Here is a 15,956-nt window from a genome sequence, read left to right on the forward strand (position 1 = left end):
GGTGGTTCGGTTCTGTTTTAACATATACAGGGGCGGTCGGGTAGCCTAGTGGTTAAAGCGTTCGCTCGTCACGCCGAAGACCCGGGTTCGATTCCCGACATGGGTACAATGTGTGAAGCCCATTTCTGGTGTCCCCCGCCGTGATATTGCTGGAATATTGCTAAAAGCGGCGTAAAACCACACTCACTCACTCACTTTAACATATACAGGTAACCGGGAATCTGAATATCTGTCGGGGTGCCGGTTGTAAGCCGACTGCACATAGAGGAGTGACTGCTGCAATGAATCTATGTCACGTTAACCTTGTGTTTGTGCACAAATGTCAAGGCACCATGCAGGATTAGGTGCAGCAGAAGGTCACTCGTTAACATTGTAATTATTAGCAAACAAACCCCTACTTCACGTTCAAATATATCTACATTAAAAGTAAATACCAATCAGGTGATTATCCTTGAAAGTTTTACCTATGAGACAAAATTCCCCCCTGGTCCAAAGCAATGAGATTTGTTAATGAAAACGGAGGGATATAGCGATAACTATCTATGGCTGTCAGTCCGTTTATTATATATTTTTAAAAACTTTTTTTCATGATTTTCCATGATGAAAAAAAGTTCTTTACCAGAACTAAAAAAATCCGTTAAATATTTCTTGTTGAAACTTAAGGTGAACTGGTGACTATTGATGATTTTTATAAATTTCTTATTTTCCCTTGACGAGACTCCAATACTCCAAAACTGTTGAATATTTCTCGATGAAACATTCTGTACAGATATGTCTGGTGGTGAACTAGTGCCTTTTGATGATTTTTGATGTTTATTTTTTTATATGTTTTATGTTTCTTAACTTTCGTTTCCGAGGCAGAACTCCAAAACCGTTGAATATTTCCTGATGAAACTTGCTATACTCATCAGTCTAGTGGTGACATGGTGCCTTTTGATGATTTGGGATATTGAAAAATACTCAACATCATTATTTTCGTCTTCACCGAACTGAAAGTATCCAAAGACCATTAACCAAAAGTGGGGTGTAAGTAGCCAAACTCCATTTTCAATGGCACCAGACCAGGGGGGTTGATCTCCCGAAGTCTCTTCTTTGGACTGTGGTGAGATTTTGCTATTTATTACAGATACTACGTCTTCAAACAGCGGAAACTGTATTTGATTTTCATTATTTTCAACACTTAATTTTTCCACTGCGAATATTTATAAATGCAGATTGCTGGAATATTGCTAAAAGCGGCGTAAAACCATACTCACTCACTCACTATAAATGCATATTATTGTATAAGGAGCATTGCCAACTGAAATAATATACTAATTACATTCATATTTATGTATCTCAGGTATATTATAGTAGGAAGTACTCGCAGGTAGTGTTATAGATTGTCCAACAGATGTGTGTTCACCACGAATTAGGTGTTCATTTCGTTGACTTGCGGGAGACAAAAGAATGCCGTTATGAGATTTCTGGGTCTTTGACAATGTGTATTTTGATCCTAGTTGAATATATTCAAATTAATGATACATGAAATAGCCACTGTAATAAATGTATTATATATTTTATAGGATGCTCGGGCTCGATCACTTACAGACCGCCGTCATATATTCATAGCTGGAATATTGCGGAGTGCGGCGTTAAACAACAAGCAATCAAACAAATTCTAGAATTAGAATCAGGTCGTCACGGCCAACTAACCGTTACATCCAAGTTCGTGTTTTCCGGTTTGGTTTGTTTTGTTTGTTGTTTTACGCCGCATTCAACAATATTCCAGCTATATGACGGCAGTCTGTAAATAATCGAGTCTGGACCAGAAATCCAGTGATTGATATCATGAGCATTGATCTACGCAATTGGGATCGATGACATGCATCAACCAAGTCAGCGAGCCTGACCACCCGATCCCGTTAGTCGCCTCTTACGACAAGTATAGTAGCCTTTTACGGCAAGAATGGATTGCAGAAGACCTATTCTACCCCGGATCTTCACAGATCTCGTGTTTTCCGGACAGGACTGTTCTTAATGTTCATGGAGAAGATCTTTGGCAACAACACACAACTCTTCGTTTGGTAGTGGTGTCTGGGCTTTTACCATATGTCACCATATGTTATTTCAAATTAGCATCAAATCTGCGCGCTGATCTATAATGCATGGACTGAAGACGAGAAGTGTGATAAGGTCAGTGCCTTCGAGGCTGAATCGATGATGGCCTGACAGGATACGTAGATTGGGTATGGAGCCTATACGACGTAGAAGACCAGGTGCTGCTGATGGTGAATTGCCACAGTGGTAAACGCTGATAAATCCGGTTCCGGAAGAGGGCCGGGATGTTGAGCACTAGAATCTGGGAGATCCTTTTCGCTAACAAAACAACCTTTGTCCTTGTTTGTTGTTAACGCCACACTCGGCAATATTCCAGCTATAAGACGACTGTCTTTAAATATGCAAGTCTGGGCCAGACAACCCGGCGATTGATATTATGAACATCAATCTACGCAATAGGGAACAGCCTTGGGGGAGGTGTCCGTATGGGGAGGGGTACATGCTTAATGAAAAGGTGGGGGGGGGGGGGGGGGGGGTGTCGGGTGTTATGTGTTGCTAGGGGGAGTGCGTGGTTGTGTTCGGTGTAGCGATATCTAGAGAGGGGGTCGCAGGGGGAGGGGTGGTTGTTATTGGAAACGTTTAACAACACAGCATGTTCATTGTGGGAAAAGTACGGATCACGTGTCATTACGATAGTTCACAGGCCACAAACTCACGAACCATGCATGTGTTGTACGTAGGTAAAGGTATACGGTTCCAGAACTCAGATTGAATCTCCCACCCCAACCCACGCTAAACAAGCCACCTGATATAGCTGACACACAAATGTTTTAACAGCATTGCAGCCCACGATACCCATCTAACATGCGTGATGCCTTGTGTTCAAACATTCTGACTTGAGAAACACATCTGCATGGCTGGTGTCAACACAACGCCTACGTTCGAATGGGAACCCACTGTTGAAATCTAAAATGCACCTTCAAGTTTCTTCGGGGAATTACAGTAAACTACGGTTATAACGAACACGCTTATAACGAACTAACGGATATAACGAACTAACTTTTTAGACCCGACTATATGCTGTAGTTATGCTGTATATATGCTTATAACGAATTACGGTTATAACGAGCTAAAATTAGTAGTCCCTTTGAGTTCGTTATAACCGTAGTTCACTGTAATTGTAAAACGTTGTAGGTGTCTGTTTAGGCTAAATTTTACACACTATGGTAGAGCTGTGAAGCACATCTATCCTACAGTGTTAAGCTGTAGAGGTTTCCGTTGTCTTCCACCATTATCCCATATCCTACATCGTGTCACATGCGTTTAATCTTTATAGTTATATAATTGTATTCATTGCAGAGACACGTTGTGAGGACATGTGCTGCAAGCAAATGCCATAATCACGCGTTTCTTTTGTCCGTTGCTTATGTAACGCCGCACCGAGCAATGTTCAAGCTGCATGATGGCGGTCTGTAAATAATCGAGTCTGGACCAGACAATCCAGTAACTGACAGCAAGAGAATGGATCTAAGCAATTATGATACGATACCATGCGTCAAACCAAGACAGCGAACCTAACCACCCGATCCCGTTAGTCGGCTCTTACGAGAGATCCGTGAAGATCCGGGGTAGGAATAGGTCTTGAGCAACCTATGCTTGTCGTGAGAGGCAACTAACAGGAATGGCTGGTCAGGCTCGCTGACATGGATGATGTCAGTCACTGGATTGTCTGGTCCAAACTAGATTATTTACATACCGCAGCCATTGAGCTGGAAGATAGCTGAGTGCGGCGTTAAACAACAAACAAACAAATACTACCGTCTCGAATGCAACAATAGTGTTACACCGGCATTTTCAATATGGAAAAATTATTACAAGCATTTCTCATATATGTTAATGCAATCCTGATTTTGATATTATGTTTCGTATGAAAACATACTCCTGGTCAATCTGCAATGTATTGACGTACGCTCATACACACTGACGTCACCAGGCAACCACATTTTTTACTGAACCTTTACAAAACGGGACAATAACAAATATTCCCATCTCTTGGTAATTATCTAAAAACCTCTTGAATAATGTCGAAATATATTTCATGCATAATGTATTTATGCTATTATTCAGTTAATCAGATGAAATGGTGCATTTGGTTTTTAATTCATTCGCATACTGTGGATTTCGAATGGTTTAGGTTTTCTTCAAGAGCAACCGCTTGTCAAGTTAATGTTATACATGAGGGTGTTAACGGGGCACTCGAATGACCATCAGCGGTTGTGACACAATTATAACATCCTCATCACTTGCAGGGGCTACTAATCGATAAACGAGATAGGTCAAACTGACTGTAGCTGACCCTGCCTCTCTATGGGAGACGTTGGCTGGCCCACGCAATCTTTGCTTAAATCGACAAACCCCGGAGAGACCTCCTTCTAATGTGAATGAAAGAAACAGACTTCTTGACTGCGCATGGATGATTCCTTTTCAAATGACAAATGTGTATTAACAAACCTTTTTTCCCCAAAAGACGAAAAGGCACACAGTATGCAAAATTATCTATTGCTCGCCGTATAGCGGGGATGCTTCCCTTTAGGTCAGCACTTGCGTTATAGAAAAGACTATTCTCCCGTCTCGGTTATCACACGTCTGAGTGACGTAATAGCTCAATCTAAACTTGTGCGCATGTGCGTCATCAACGTGTACTGTAATGTATGCGAGACAGACAAAGAGGTGTGTTGAAATCTTCCAAATAAGAATTAGGTGCATTTCATGTTTTAGCTTCAGCTAATCATAACTTTCGCATTTCTGTTTTTTTATCTCAGTTCTTGTTCAGTTTTGTTCATATATCATACGAAAGAACCGAGAATATTTGAACCGCGATATATTAGTAGAGTTATGGAGTCACGTCTCGCCCAATATTTTTTTCTGCTAACCTAACATGACACTGTAGTCGACGACTAAAGACACCATGATGAATCTATTATGCCGAAAGTTTACACTATGTTGTATCGTTATCGCACATGTCATTTCAAATTGAAAGCTTGACACTAACAACCAGTAAAAATGACAACAAGAATTCATGTTTCCGATACAACGCGTATATGTAAACACAAACGTTAACAATGGGAATATATAATGCACTAAATGTGAACGTTTATGTACAAGTACAGTAAACTACGTTTATAATGTACACGCTTATAACGTGTAAATACGCTTATTACGAACTACGGTTATGACGAACTACAATTAGAGCTCCCTTTGAGTTCTTTATATCCGTAGTTTACTGTATTATAGCTAAAACGGATAGAATTATCATAAAAATGCCCGCATGTTTTCAGATATCTGCGGGGCACTGTAACTTGATAGCAGTTCGCCTTTTCCTAACGACGGACATGCGATCTAGTCTATTGCTATGTGACGTCATTGGTATCACGTTTCTTGTTTGTGACGTCATCCTATATTATGTTCTATGGCGTTGCTATTTGTAAATCAATGACCTCCGTTATGAGGTTTTTTATTAATAAAGTCACGAACCCGGTTTCTTTAAAAATTTAATATTTTCCCACATCACAGTTAATAACATCAAGTATAAATATATCACACCCGGTTGGTTTATATGCAATATCTTTCCATGCATACATTCAGTGTGAGCATTTCCGCACAATTATCTGGTACAGGACCCACTTGCACAAAGCGATCTTAGCGATAAGACTATCGTAAGCCTATGTATGTGTGGGAGTTACGATCATCTTAGCGCTAAGATCGCTTTGTGCAAGTGGGTCCAGATCAACTGCCTCCCTGGTCTAGTGCTAGAGCGTCTGTCTGGAGAAGGTAAGGTCGGCGGTTACATTCCCTGCCGCGTCATCGCTAATTACGTTGAAAGATGGTACTTGTTGTTACCCTGCCTGGCGCTTGACATTAGTTGGATAGAACAAGGTCTGGTAGGCTTGGAGCCACTGTGTCTGAGTGGGGTATCCATGTTAACCGCAGCATGATAATCACAGAATACAATCGGCCTTGTCCGGGCTAGTAGTGTGGCCGATGTAGTTTTTGTATATATTTGTTTTAATTTCATTTTAGGTTTTTACATATATTTATTAAATATAACTAGTTGTCAGTTTCAGTCAGCTATAACAAAGTGTATCTGACCTGTTTGGCCTACTAACTGTCCCATGGCCAGAGGGGGGCACGGGTGGCCCAGTTGTCTAAGGCGCCGCGATTCGCTGTGCAGAGTTGCGTCCCTTGGGCACGCCAGAAACCTATGAACGTGGGTTCGAATCCCGGTTCGCCCCGATTATGTTTTGTCAGCACCATACCCGTGCTCGTGGGTTTCACCGAAGTGGTAAACGTCGGAGACCTGCATCACTTCGTGCTTTCCTCCCACATTAAGCTGACACGCCGCGATATAACTGGAATATTGTTAAAAGCGGCGTTAAACCCAACTCACTCACTCACACCCATGGCCAGAAACTTCGAATTCATATGCTGATTGGCCAAGCTAACACCTATTGTTAAACTGCATGCTTTGATTACCCTGATACTCTGATACCCTGAGCTGCTCAGACCAGCAAAGGATAAAGAGATACAGTAAACTACGGTTATAACGAACACGCTTATAACGAACTGACGGTTAAACGAACTACTTTTTTGGTCCCGATAATTAGCTGTATTATGCTGTATATATGCTTATAACGAACTACGGTTATAACGAACTAAAATTAGTAGTCCCTTTGAGTTCGTTATAACCGTACTTTACTGTAATACTAAATCAGATCAATGAGTATGGTGTTGCCATATGTGTGGCAGTTGGGATCCACACCCTTGTAGCACCCACAGGGTATGCATTGTATTATTTATATTTGTCTAAGACTTAAGATGTAATCTAAATGTGTAAGCGTTATGTATTTATATTGTGTATATATTATAGTCAAATGAAAGTCAGTGAGTGATTGCCCTTGAATGTCGGTCTTGTGTAGCATGTATATTATTGTATATTTTCTAGTATAATCTTTTAGGGTTCAGTCTATCTAGTGTTTTAATGGATGACTAGTCTATGTAATACTTGATCTTATGCATCGCATCGCAATAAAGACCTCAACCCGTAGCGTGTGTTTGTTCACTCTAAAAAGACATGCACTAAACTGCTATAGTATAACGCACAAACACGGAGACACACATGCATGAACGTAAGAGGCGATCGGGTAGTCAGACTCGCTGACTTGGTTGATGCATCTCATCGTATCCCAATTGCATGGATCGATGATCATGATATTAATTCAAACTGTTTAACCTGTTGGTGCAAAGGTTTGTCATTTTTCTTCTACCCTCTCCCAAAACAGCTGACTACAGGTTACACACAACCAGATGTTTTCCCATAGACTTCTATAGTAACGTTATATTTCTTTTTTAAATAACTAAGCATTCAACAGCTATTACCTGTACGTGTGTGCACAGTTTGGCCTTAGAGCAGCAATGAAAACACAAAAAAGACAAGCTTAGCCAGTTCCTTTTCCGAGTACAGGAAGCTAAACAAACCACACCCAGTTTCGCACCAAATGTCACCTACTTGAAAATAGCTATGGTCACATTCAGCATAAGTCATCATGTTGAAAAAGAGAGTACTAAATATAGAAAAACATGGTTTAATAACTGGATGGATGTACATTTAAAAGACATAAGAATCTTACACAAAATCCTCCAATCACAGCCTGCAGATATCTCTAGATCTGCACTGAAGGCTTTCTATCAATGTAACATCGACCCTCTGTCCACGTACCAACCCTGAAACAAAATATATCCAATACTACCCATGCAGTCTGTAATGTTCGGCAAGTCTAGATTACTGCAGTATCTGAACATGAAGAGAGTCTCTGGGCTCCTTTTTATTATATTTTATAACGATAATATAACAACTGTTTTTTTCTGTAAAATAGTTCATTTCAGAGACTAGATGTGATTCTACGTTTCCCACTTCATGTTTCACTGTAGTCCAAACAGGCAACGTTCTCTACTTCGTATTCCGAGATATCATGGCCTCTTGACTCCATAACCGCGGGTGTGCGCCATCTTTGATGTTTTGGTCACATAGTTTCCTGCTTTAATCACGACCCAGTTGATGGCAGATAGCTTCATCCTGCAGCGATAACCTCCAGCTGATGATGTATGATACCTCCTAATGACCAACCCTGCCACAGTTCCTATCTCCTGTGGTCAAATGTCCTTCTAAATAATCATCAATTTTACAGCTTAATCAAGAACAACACTCGAGTGTTATCCACAGAATATCCTGTGGGGAAGCATTTTAAGGGAACATTAATAATCTGAATGGTTGAACCTCATCACTTTGACTCAAAGGATGTCACCGTCCTGAAACCTATTTAATAGTCATAATAATTATAGGGTTGTTAATGTAATGATTGGGTCATTATATACACTGGATTGCCACCATGTGAAATGGAATAGTGTATTGGCATTCTATAATTATAGATATGGTAGGGCGAGCTGGCACCGGGGAGCTTGTGTGTTGTGGCTTATGAAAACAAAACCGAAAACCTTTCTTCTGTAAAGGGTAGACAACTGGCGTGTTTTCAGGTCATTCCCCAATTACTCCATCAGCCGTATTGGTAAATCATATTTCGTTTCAATTCCCCCATTATCATAAGTGGCAGGAAATGTGAACCCAATATTACACGCATGATCTTGCTTTGGCAAACCCGAATTTGTAATGTGTTCCTCATATTATTGAAATAAATTCTCTTGACGTTCAATTACTCATATCAGCATGCACATAATGTATTGTACTCGGTATTACATTTCAACTAACTGCGCGTTTAGATCCAGGATAAAAAGTATTGTGAGCTGATTGTGATATCTACGTCTACTCCGTCACCAGCCGCAGAGCCACAAAAGCTGACACTTTTCTGACGCTTTAGTGACAAAAATGATGTCAGATGCAATTCACTATTTTGACGTGTCCACGTGTTTGTAAGGTGAATAATTGACCTGTTTTGTGTTTGTGATGGGTGTCATCGATGGGGCAGGATACACCTCTTCGCGAACACCTGGTATCTACACTATTTGATACTGATTCATAAACAGGTGCTCATAATGTAGTCAGGATCGTACAATGGACTCTGCTTTCAGTAGATATTTCTCATGATTATTTTTTTTTTTTTGGGGGGGGGGGACGGGTGGCCCAGTCGTCTAAGGCGCCGCGATTCGCTGTGCAGAGTTGCGTCCCTTGGCACGCCAGAAACCTATGATTGTGGTTTCGAATCCCGGTTCGCCCCGATTATGTTTCTAGGTTTGTCCGCACCATACCCGTGCTCGTGGGTTTCACCGAAGTGGTAAACGTCTGAGACCTGCATCACTTCGTGCTTTCCTCCCACATTAGGGGCGGTCGGGTAGCCTAGTGGTTAAAGCGTTCGCTCGTCACGCCGAAGACCCGGGTTCGATTCCCGACATGGGTACAATGTGTGAAGCCCATTTCTGGTGTCCCCCGCCGTGATATTGCTGGAATATTGCTAAAAGCGGCGTAAAACCATACTCAGTCAGTCAGTCAGTCCTCCCACATTAAGCTGACACGCCGCGATATAACGGGAATACTGTTAAAAGCGGCGGTAAACCCAACTCACTCACTCACTCACTCATGATTATGGAAACACGGTTGTGTCGCTTTTATTTAAGTTCTCACACATGACGACACACAGTTTTTCAAGAGATCCTGATTGTTCTCAATATTGCCGCAATGGCAGCCTTTTTTCGAAACTCTTTTTTGGGGTAATTGACCTCGCCTTATGCTCACCAAAACACTTTCTAAACCTACGAAGATGACATCGTGAAGAGTGAGGGAAACTGTGGTTTCACAACTGATGTCATGTGTTTTGCCTTCAAACGTTCAAATTACGTGGATCGATTCTCATGATATCAATCACTGGATTGTCTGGTCCAGACTCGATTATGCACAGATCGCCGTCATATAGCTGGAATATTGCTGAGTGCGGCGTTAAACAACAAACCAACCAACCAATCAAACGTTCTAAATGAACACCCTTATACAAATAGATTGCATTGAATACACGAACAGGGTGAGCTACAGTCCCTTTGCTATGTGTATCTCGGAAGAACCGTAAAGGACATTGCCGCACTGGAACTCTCACAGAGCACTTCCAGTAATGTCCAAGCCTAAGAATAACCTGAGGATAACAAGCAGCCCATCGCCCGGCAACGTTCAATGGCCTGGCTCGCCAGGCTGACGTAGGCTTACACGAATCGAATGATTTATGTTTGTCGCCTACGAGCGCCATTTATTGGTCTTCTCTCATCTTGTCTGAATATCAGCACCAAGAACCAGTAATAGCCAGATATAGCAGCCAAAGCCAACTTGTAGGCAAACAATGTTCCATCGCCTCAGTACTGCGCAGATATCTTACCGGCAACGGCGTCATACAATCGCCATATTTGTCCGTTTTTAAAAGCAAATTTACTAAACGTTGAAAATAATAAAATAATAATAATCATCATCATCATCATATCCATTATTATTAAAAAAAATAAATTAATATTTTTATTTTGTTGCACGAGAGACACATCATCCTGCATGGACTGATCCCCACTGATATAGTGAATTTAACAGTTTCATGTGTCGCTCGGTATTAAGTGTAGACATGTGGCCATGACTCGCCATCCATCATATCATAGTGTTGATAGTTACCCCATTCCACACTGATGTTGTGGTTAGCACATGTACCCATATACCTGTCGGTGATTTGGCTCGTTTGTCAACAATGCCAGCAACATGTCACTCGTGTGGCACCAGACGGGGTCACATTGTCCTGCTAACATCACAATAATTTCCTGCGCTCGTTTAATATGCGCCCGGGTCAGACTAGATCTCCATCACCACACGTGATTGTTGTATTAGACGACAAAATGAGGATTGGGTGGACGAGAGAGAGAGAGAGAGAGAGAGAGAGAGAGAGAGAGAGAGAGAGAGCACGCAGGGTCTTGCTTTGGCAAACCTGAATTTGTAATGTTTATTATTCAAATACATTCTCCTCAGTGGTGTGTGTGTGTGTGTTCGAGAGAGAGACAGAGAGAGAGAGAGAGGTTGATAGTATTAGCATCCATCTACACAGTTCGTATACGATGGCATGCATCATCCAAGTATGTAGTTTCTTTTGTCGTAGTATCAGCAGCAGTAGCATTAGTAACAGAGGCAATCTAGACTTACCAATCATTCTAAACTTGAACTGGATTCAATTTTTTTATTATCTAGTATCTGGAAAACAGACTATGTTAGCGGCTACGTTTAAACTTCTAAAATGTGTATCTGCTCGGTAATCAAATGTTTGCATTGAATTAGTATCGTCACACATTGTAACCAAGACACTTTAGGATTTACCATGAAGCAGTATAAACTAATTATTTCCTTGTATTGCAGGCGCCTTCCTCATCCCGTTCATAACCTTCCTTATACTGTGTGGCCTGCCGTTGTTTTTCCTGGAGCTCTCGGTGGGGCAGTTCTCGGGGAAGAGTGCTCTACATGTGTGGAAAGTTTCTCCGCTGTTTGTTGGTAAGTAGACTAACATTTAGTCTCTGAAATCTTATATTACACAATATCCTTCTTGACTCTAAAAATAAAAAAAATTCCCTATGCGGATTTGTGTGGAATAGAGCTAGCTTGAGCTGGCTAGACTTGCTTTTGTATGCATTTCTAGATTATTATTTTTTCATAAAATAAATATATTCCACGGTCATGGTGCAGGACTAGTTGGTAAGTTGCTAACCGATATCCTTGTCGACCACCTTAGCCTAGTCTGTCATACAGACCCTTTAACAAATATATCCAATACAGCCCATGCATGTCTATAATGTTTGGCAAGTCTAGATTACTGCAATACTGAAAATGAAGAAAGTCTCTGGGCACCTTCTTAATATATTTTATAACTATAATTTAACAATTATTTTTTCTGTAAAATATGTTCATTTCAGAGACTAGATGTTAGTATAACGCTATCCCGTTTACCAAACTTCAGTGCAAGGACAGCCACGAAGGGTATGAGGGTTTTGGGGTCAGTAGGTCGAAAAACGTAAGATGAAAAGAAATCCAACTTCAAATATTGTTTGTAATTTCTTCAAAATGTAGGTAATTTCATATTGATAGCGACAGTAAATTTTTAAAATGTTCATATTTGTTTCTGGTTTGCGGAATAGAAAACAATGCTTTTCATGTTTTAAATTTTATTTACATTTCATTATTTTGGAGGATTTGAAAAAAGTCTAAGGTGCAGAATTTCGCTCTGGTTAATGGGACAAGACGGGTCATTGTGGGGAATTTCATTGTGTTTTTTAATGTAATGAATAAAGCAATAGCTTATCAAAGGGAATTTCCTTTTATAATTTATTTTTTTTATCCTAACCCAACATTCATCCCACTGTTCGTCTTGTGACGCTGTTCTTTGTATCGGATTTCGTTCTATCACTATTTTCGTTTTATTCTACATTTCGATTTATCCAGCAATATCCGACTAATCGTCCTGTTACGCAATTATTATTTTATTCAGATTTTTTTATCCAGGCTCGTTATATCCGACTTTCCAAACCCACGAGCACGGGTATGGTGCTGACAAACCTAGAAAGATAATCGGGGGAACTAAGGTTCGAACCCACGATCATAGGTTTCTGGCGTGCCCAAGGGACGCAACTCTGCACAGTGGATTGCAGTGCCTTAGACAACTGGGCCACCTGTGTCGCCGACGTTATGACGAAGACATTTTAAATATTCTAATATCCTTATAGCAACACATTATATTCTGCTTTGTTGTTTTGTTCCTGAAAGTGATAACATGTTTGTGTGTCGACACAGCTTAAATGGGCTCAAGCACTCAGTCTAATATATTATCATTGAAATTATAGGAATCGGCGTTTCAATGAACGTCGTGAGCGGCATGTGCGCCCTCTACTACAACGTCATCATCGCATGGACGCTATACTACCTCGGCAACTCCTTCCTCCCAAAGCTTCCCTGGACCTCGTGTGACAACGCATGGAATACCCCTACTTGTTTTTCATTGGACGAGTGTCTAGCCAATCAGAGGAAAGCCAACAAATCAGCTATGGCCAGGAACACTTCTGAAGCATTTGGTGAAATGTACACAACGTCGCAAAACGTTTACAACAACGTCCTTCTCTCCAACGACAGCTGGTCCAACGTCAACCAACTCAACGTTACTGCCCCTGACAGCACGGTGTGCAACTACACCGCAGGGAAGGGAGGCTTGACAGCGGCCGAGGAATTCTGGCAGTAAGAGTCTGTTATATATAGTGTAGTAAATCGGGCCCCCATGAAGATCCAGGTAGAGAATAGGTCTTCAACAGCCCATGCTTGTCTTAAGTGACGACTATGCTTGTCGAAAGAGGCGACTAACAGGATCAGGTGGTCAGGTTGGCTGTCATCGTATCCCAATTGCGTGGATCGATGCTCATGATATCAACCACTTGATTGTCTGGTCCAGATTCGATTATATACAGACTGCCGTCATATAGCTGAAATATTGCCAAGTGCGGCGTCAACAACAACAATAAATCGGGTATTTCCTATATTGGAGATATGTCGTTATATTGTATTGGTTATGTTTATTAGGCAACATGACCCGTTCCACAAAGCGATCTTAACGCTACGATTGTTGTAAGTCAGTGTTAAAGAATAGTTACGATCGTTTCAGCGCTAAGGCTCGCTGACTTGGTTGATGCATGTCATCGTATCCCAATTGCGTGGATCGATGCTCATGATATCAATCACTTGATTGTCTGGTCCAGATTCGATTATGCACAGACTGACGTCATATCGCTGAAATAGTGCGGCTTTTAACAACAAACAAAGTAGATAGTCTCTCGACTACTGTCAACATTGACACATGTTTAGAAACACCAGTCTTTTAAAGGTGAAAGAGTGTGTATATTCCGGACATTGATATCTGATGCTTCCCACCTCAAGTGACAAAACTCAAGATTTCCTGATGTTTTTGTTTTGTTATCGAGCGTGTTTGAACTGTTGAACTTGAATTTCCAAATTCGATTTATAGACACATTTAATTTGGTCATAATTCTTGTTTTGAATTTTTGTTATATTTTTCATACAACTTGCTTGAAATACGTATTTAAACTGTCCAATCTAAGTAGATGCCTGAAAATTGGTTAAATGTTTTCTTATCTAAGTGCTCACATCCAAAGGTTATTTTGACCGTTCACCTTTAATAATAACTTTTTTTAGAGCTACATTGACTTTGATATTCATTTGTTGCTTTGCTGACGAACCGCCTCACATGTATCTACGCAGTGTTTGAAATACCTGCCTGCCCGACCGTCCGAGACGGGTTGATTTCAACTCGGGCTGCAAGATTTTCAAATCCCCCTGCCCGACGGTCGGGTTATATTTCATATTTGACAATATTCTAAATATTTCCCGATGATAATCATTAATTCACATGTAAAGATGAATGATAAAATGTAACCAAAAAGAAACCTCGTTAGCTTATCCTGAGAAACATATTATTATAGTGGGCAGGCAGGTTTTGGTCAGGGCTGGCAAGTATTTCAGCTAGCCAGTCCTGTGGTCTGGCTGAAATTTTTGGGAGTTTCATACCCTGATCTAAGACCATGTTAATGCTGCAAGGATCTATAGACCTGTGGAGATCCTTGTTAGAATTGGTCCTCGGCATCCCATGCTTGTCGTAAGACGCGTCTAACGGGATCGGGTGGTCAGGCCTTTGGATGATGCATGTCATCGTATCACAAATGCGTAGATCGATGCTCATGCTGTCAATCACGGGATTGTCTGATCCAGACCCGACAAAATTTAAGGAGCATTGCTAAGTGTGACGTTTAACAACAAACAAACAAAACGTAGTTGTAGATAATCTAGTCACATTACAAACATGTACAACCATGAATGAAACATGTTCAGTGAACCTTCGTTAGTGCAGAACCCCCACATTCAGGACAAGCTCTATTGGCATCGTATCATATTAATACAAGTCAACTCTCATTACAACTCTTCTTCGATCCGGATATACTTAATCCGGATGTTTTTTTTAACATAGTATAAAACAACAGAAGTAGAAATATGGTTGATAACACTTATTGACATCCACTGGCTAGTCTTTACAATTCGGCTTTGTCAGCATTCTTGTTAATTGAATTAATAATGCTCCAAGTTATCCTTGTGTTGAATAGAGATGGTGGGGTCCATTGGTACAGCATTCACTGGTTCTTTCAAGTTTGTATTGACGTCACGTTTTGCACGATGTACTATACTCATGACCTCACCGTGTACCCCACATGACACCTGAACCACTATTGCTGCAATCGATTAATTCCTGAAAATTTTCCATAGGCGTCACCGTCAACAGCCATTTGAGTATGACGCAATGAGGGGACAAAGAGAATTGGAGAATGTCCCTTTCAAAACTGACATTCTACAGAATGTGAAATTTGTTTAATGTTCCCGGATGTTTGGCGATATTATTTATGGTTTACTGCATGTGATTAAATGATTGCTGGGTGACCTCTGGTGCTCAGCTGGTTTGCATTCGCGTGTTGTCATCTACAAGTGTTTGAGAGGGGCGGTGGGGTAACCAAACGGTTAAAGCGTTCGATCGTCTCTCTCCAAAATGAGAGCGCACCAACTCACCGTTTGAGATGACAAAGTCTCATTGAACGAAATATTGCAGAAAATAACCCATATCAACTTTGTGTTAACAAAGAAAAAGGATTCATAGTTAGAATGGCTTGAGTCGATGGTACATGGTAGTAATCAGGGTACATCATGGTACATCTTGGTTCATCATGGTACCTCTTGGTTCATCATGGTACCTCTTGGTACATCTTGGTACATCATGGTGTGCATCTTCACC

General features: G+C 40.9%; 1 protein-coding gene across 2 annotated transcripts in view; it reads left to right on the forward strand.

Annotated features, from left to right (window-relative positions):
- Positions 1 to 15,956, forward strand: part of LOC124137940 (sodium- and chloride-dependent glycine transporter 1-like) — a 62,098-nt gene that overhangs the window by 10,441 nt on the left and 35,701 nt on the right. For both annotated transcript variants that reach the window (XM_046504377.2, XM_048397634.1), the window contains 2 exons: positions 11,483 to 11,614; positions 12,958 to 13,345. In XM_046504377.2, the coding sequence (XP_046360333.1) occupies positions 11,483 to 11,614; positions 12,958 to 13,345 (520 nt within the window). The remainder of the gene's footprint in view (positions 1 to 11,482; positions 11,615 to 12,957; positions 13,346 to 15,956) is intronic.

Source organism: Haliotis rufescens, unplaced genomic scaffold (assembly GCF_023055435.1).
Source record: "Haliotis rufescens isolate VD_foot unplaced genomic scaffold, xgHalRufe1.0.p SCAF_17, whole genome shotgun sequence".
Lineage (NCBI taxonomy): Eukaryota > Metazoa > Mollusca > Gastropoda > Lepetellida > Haliotidae > Haliotis > Haliotis rufescens.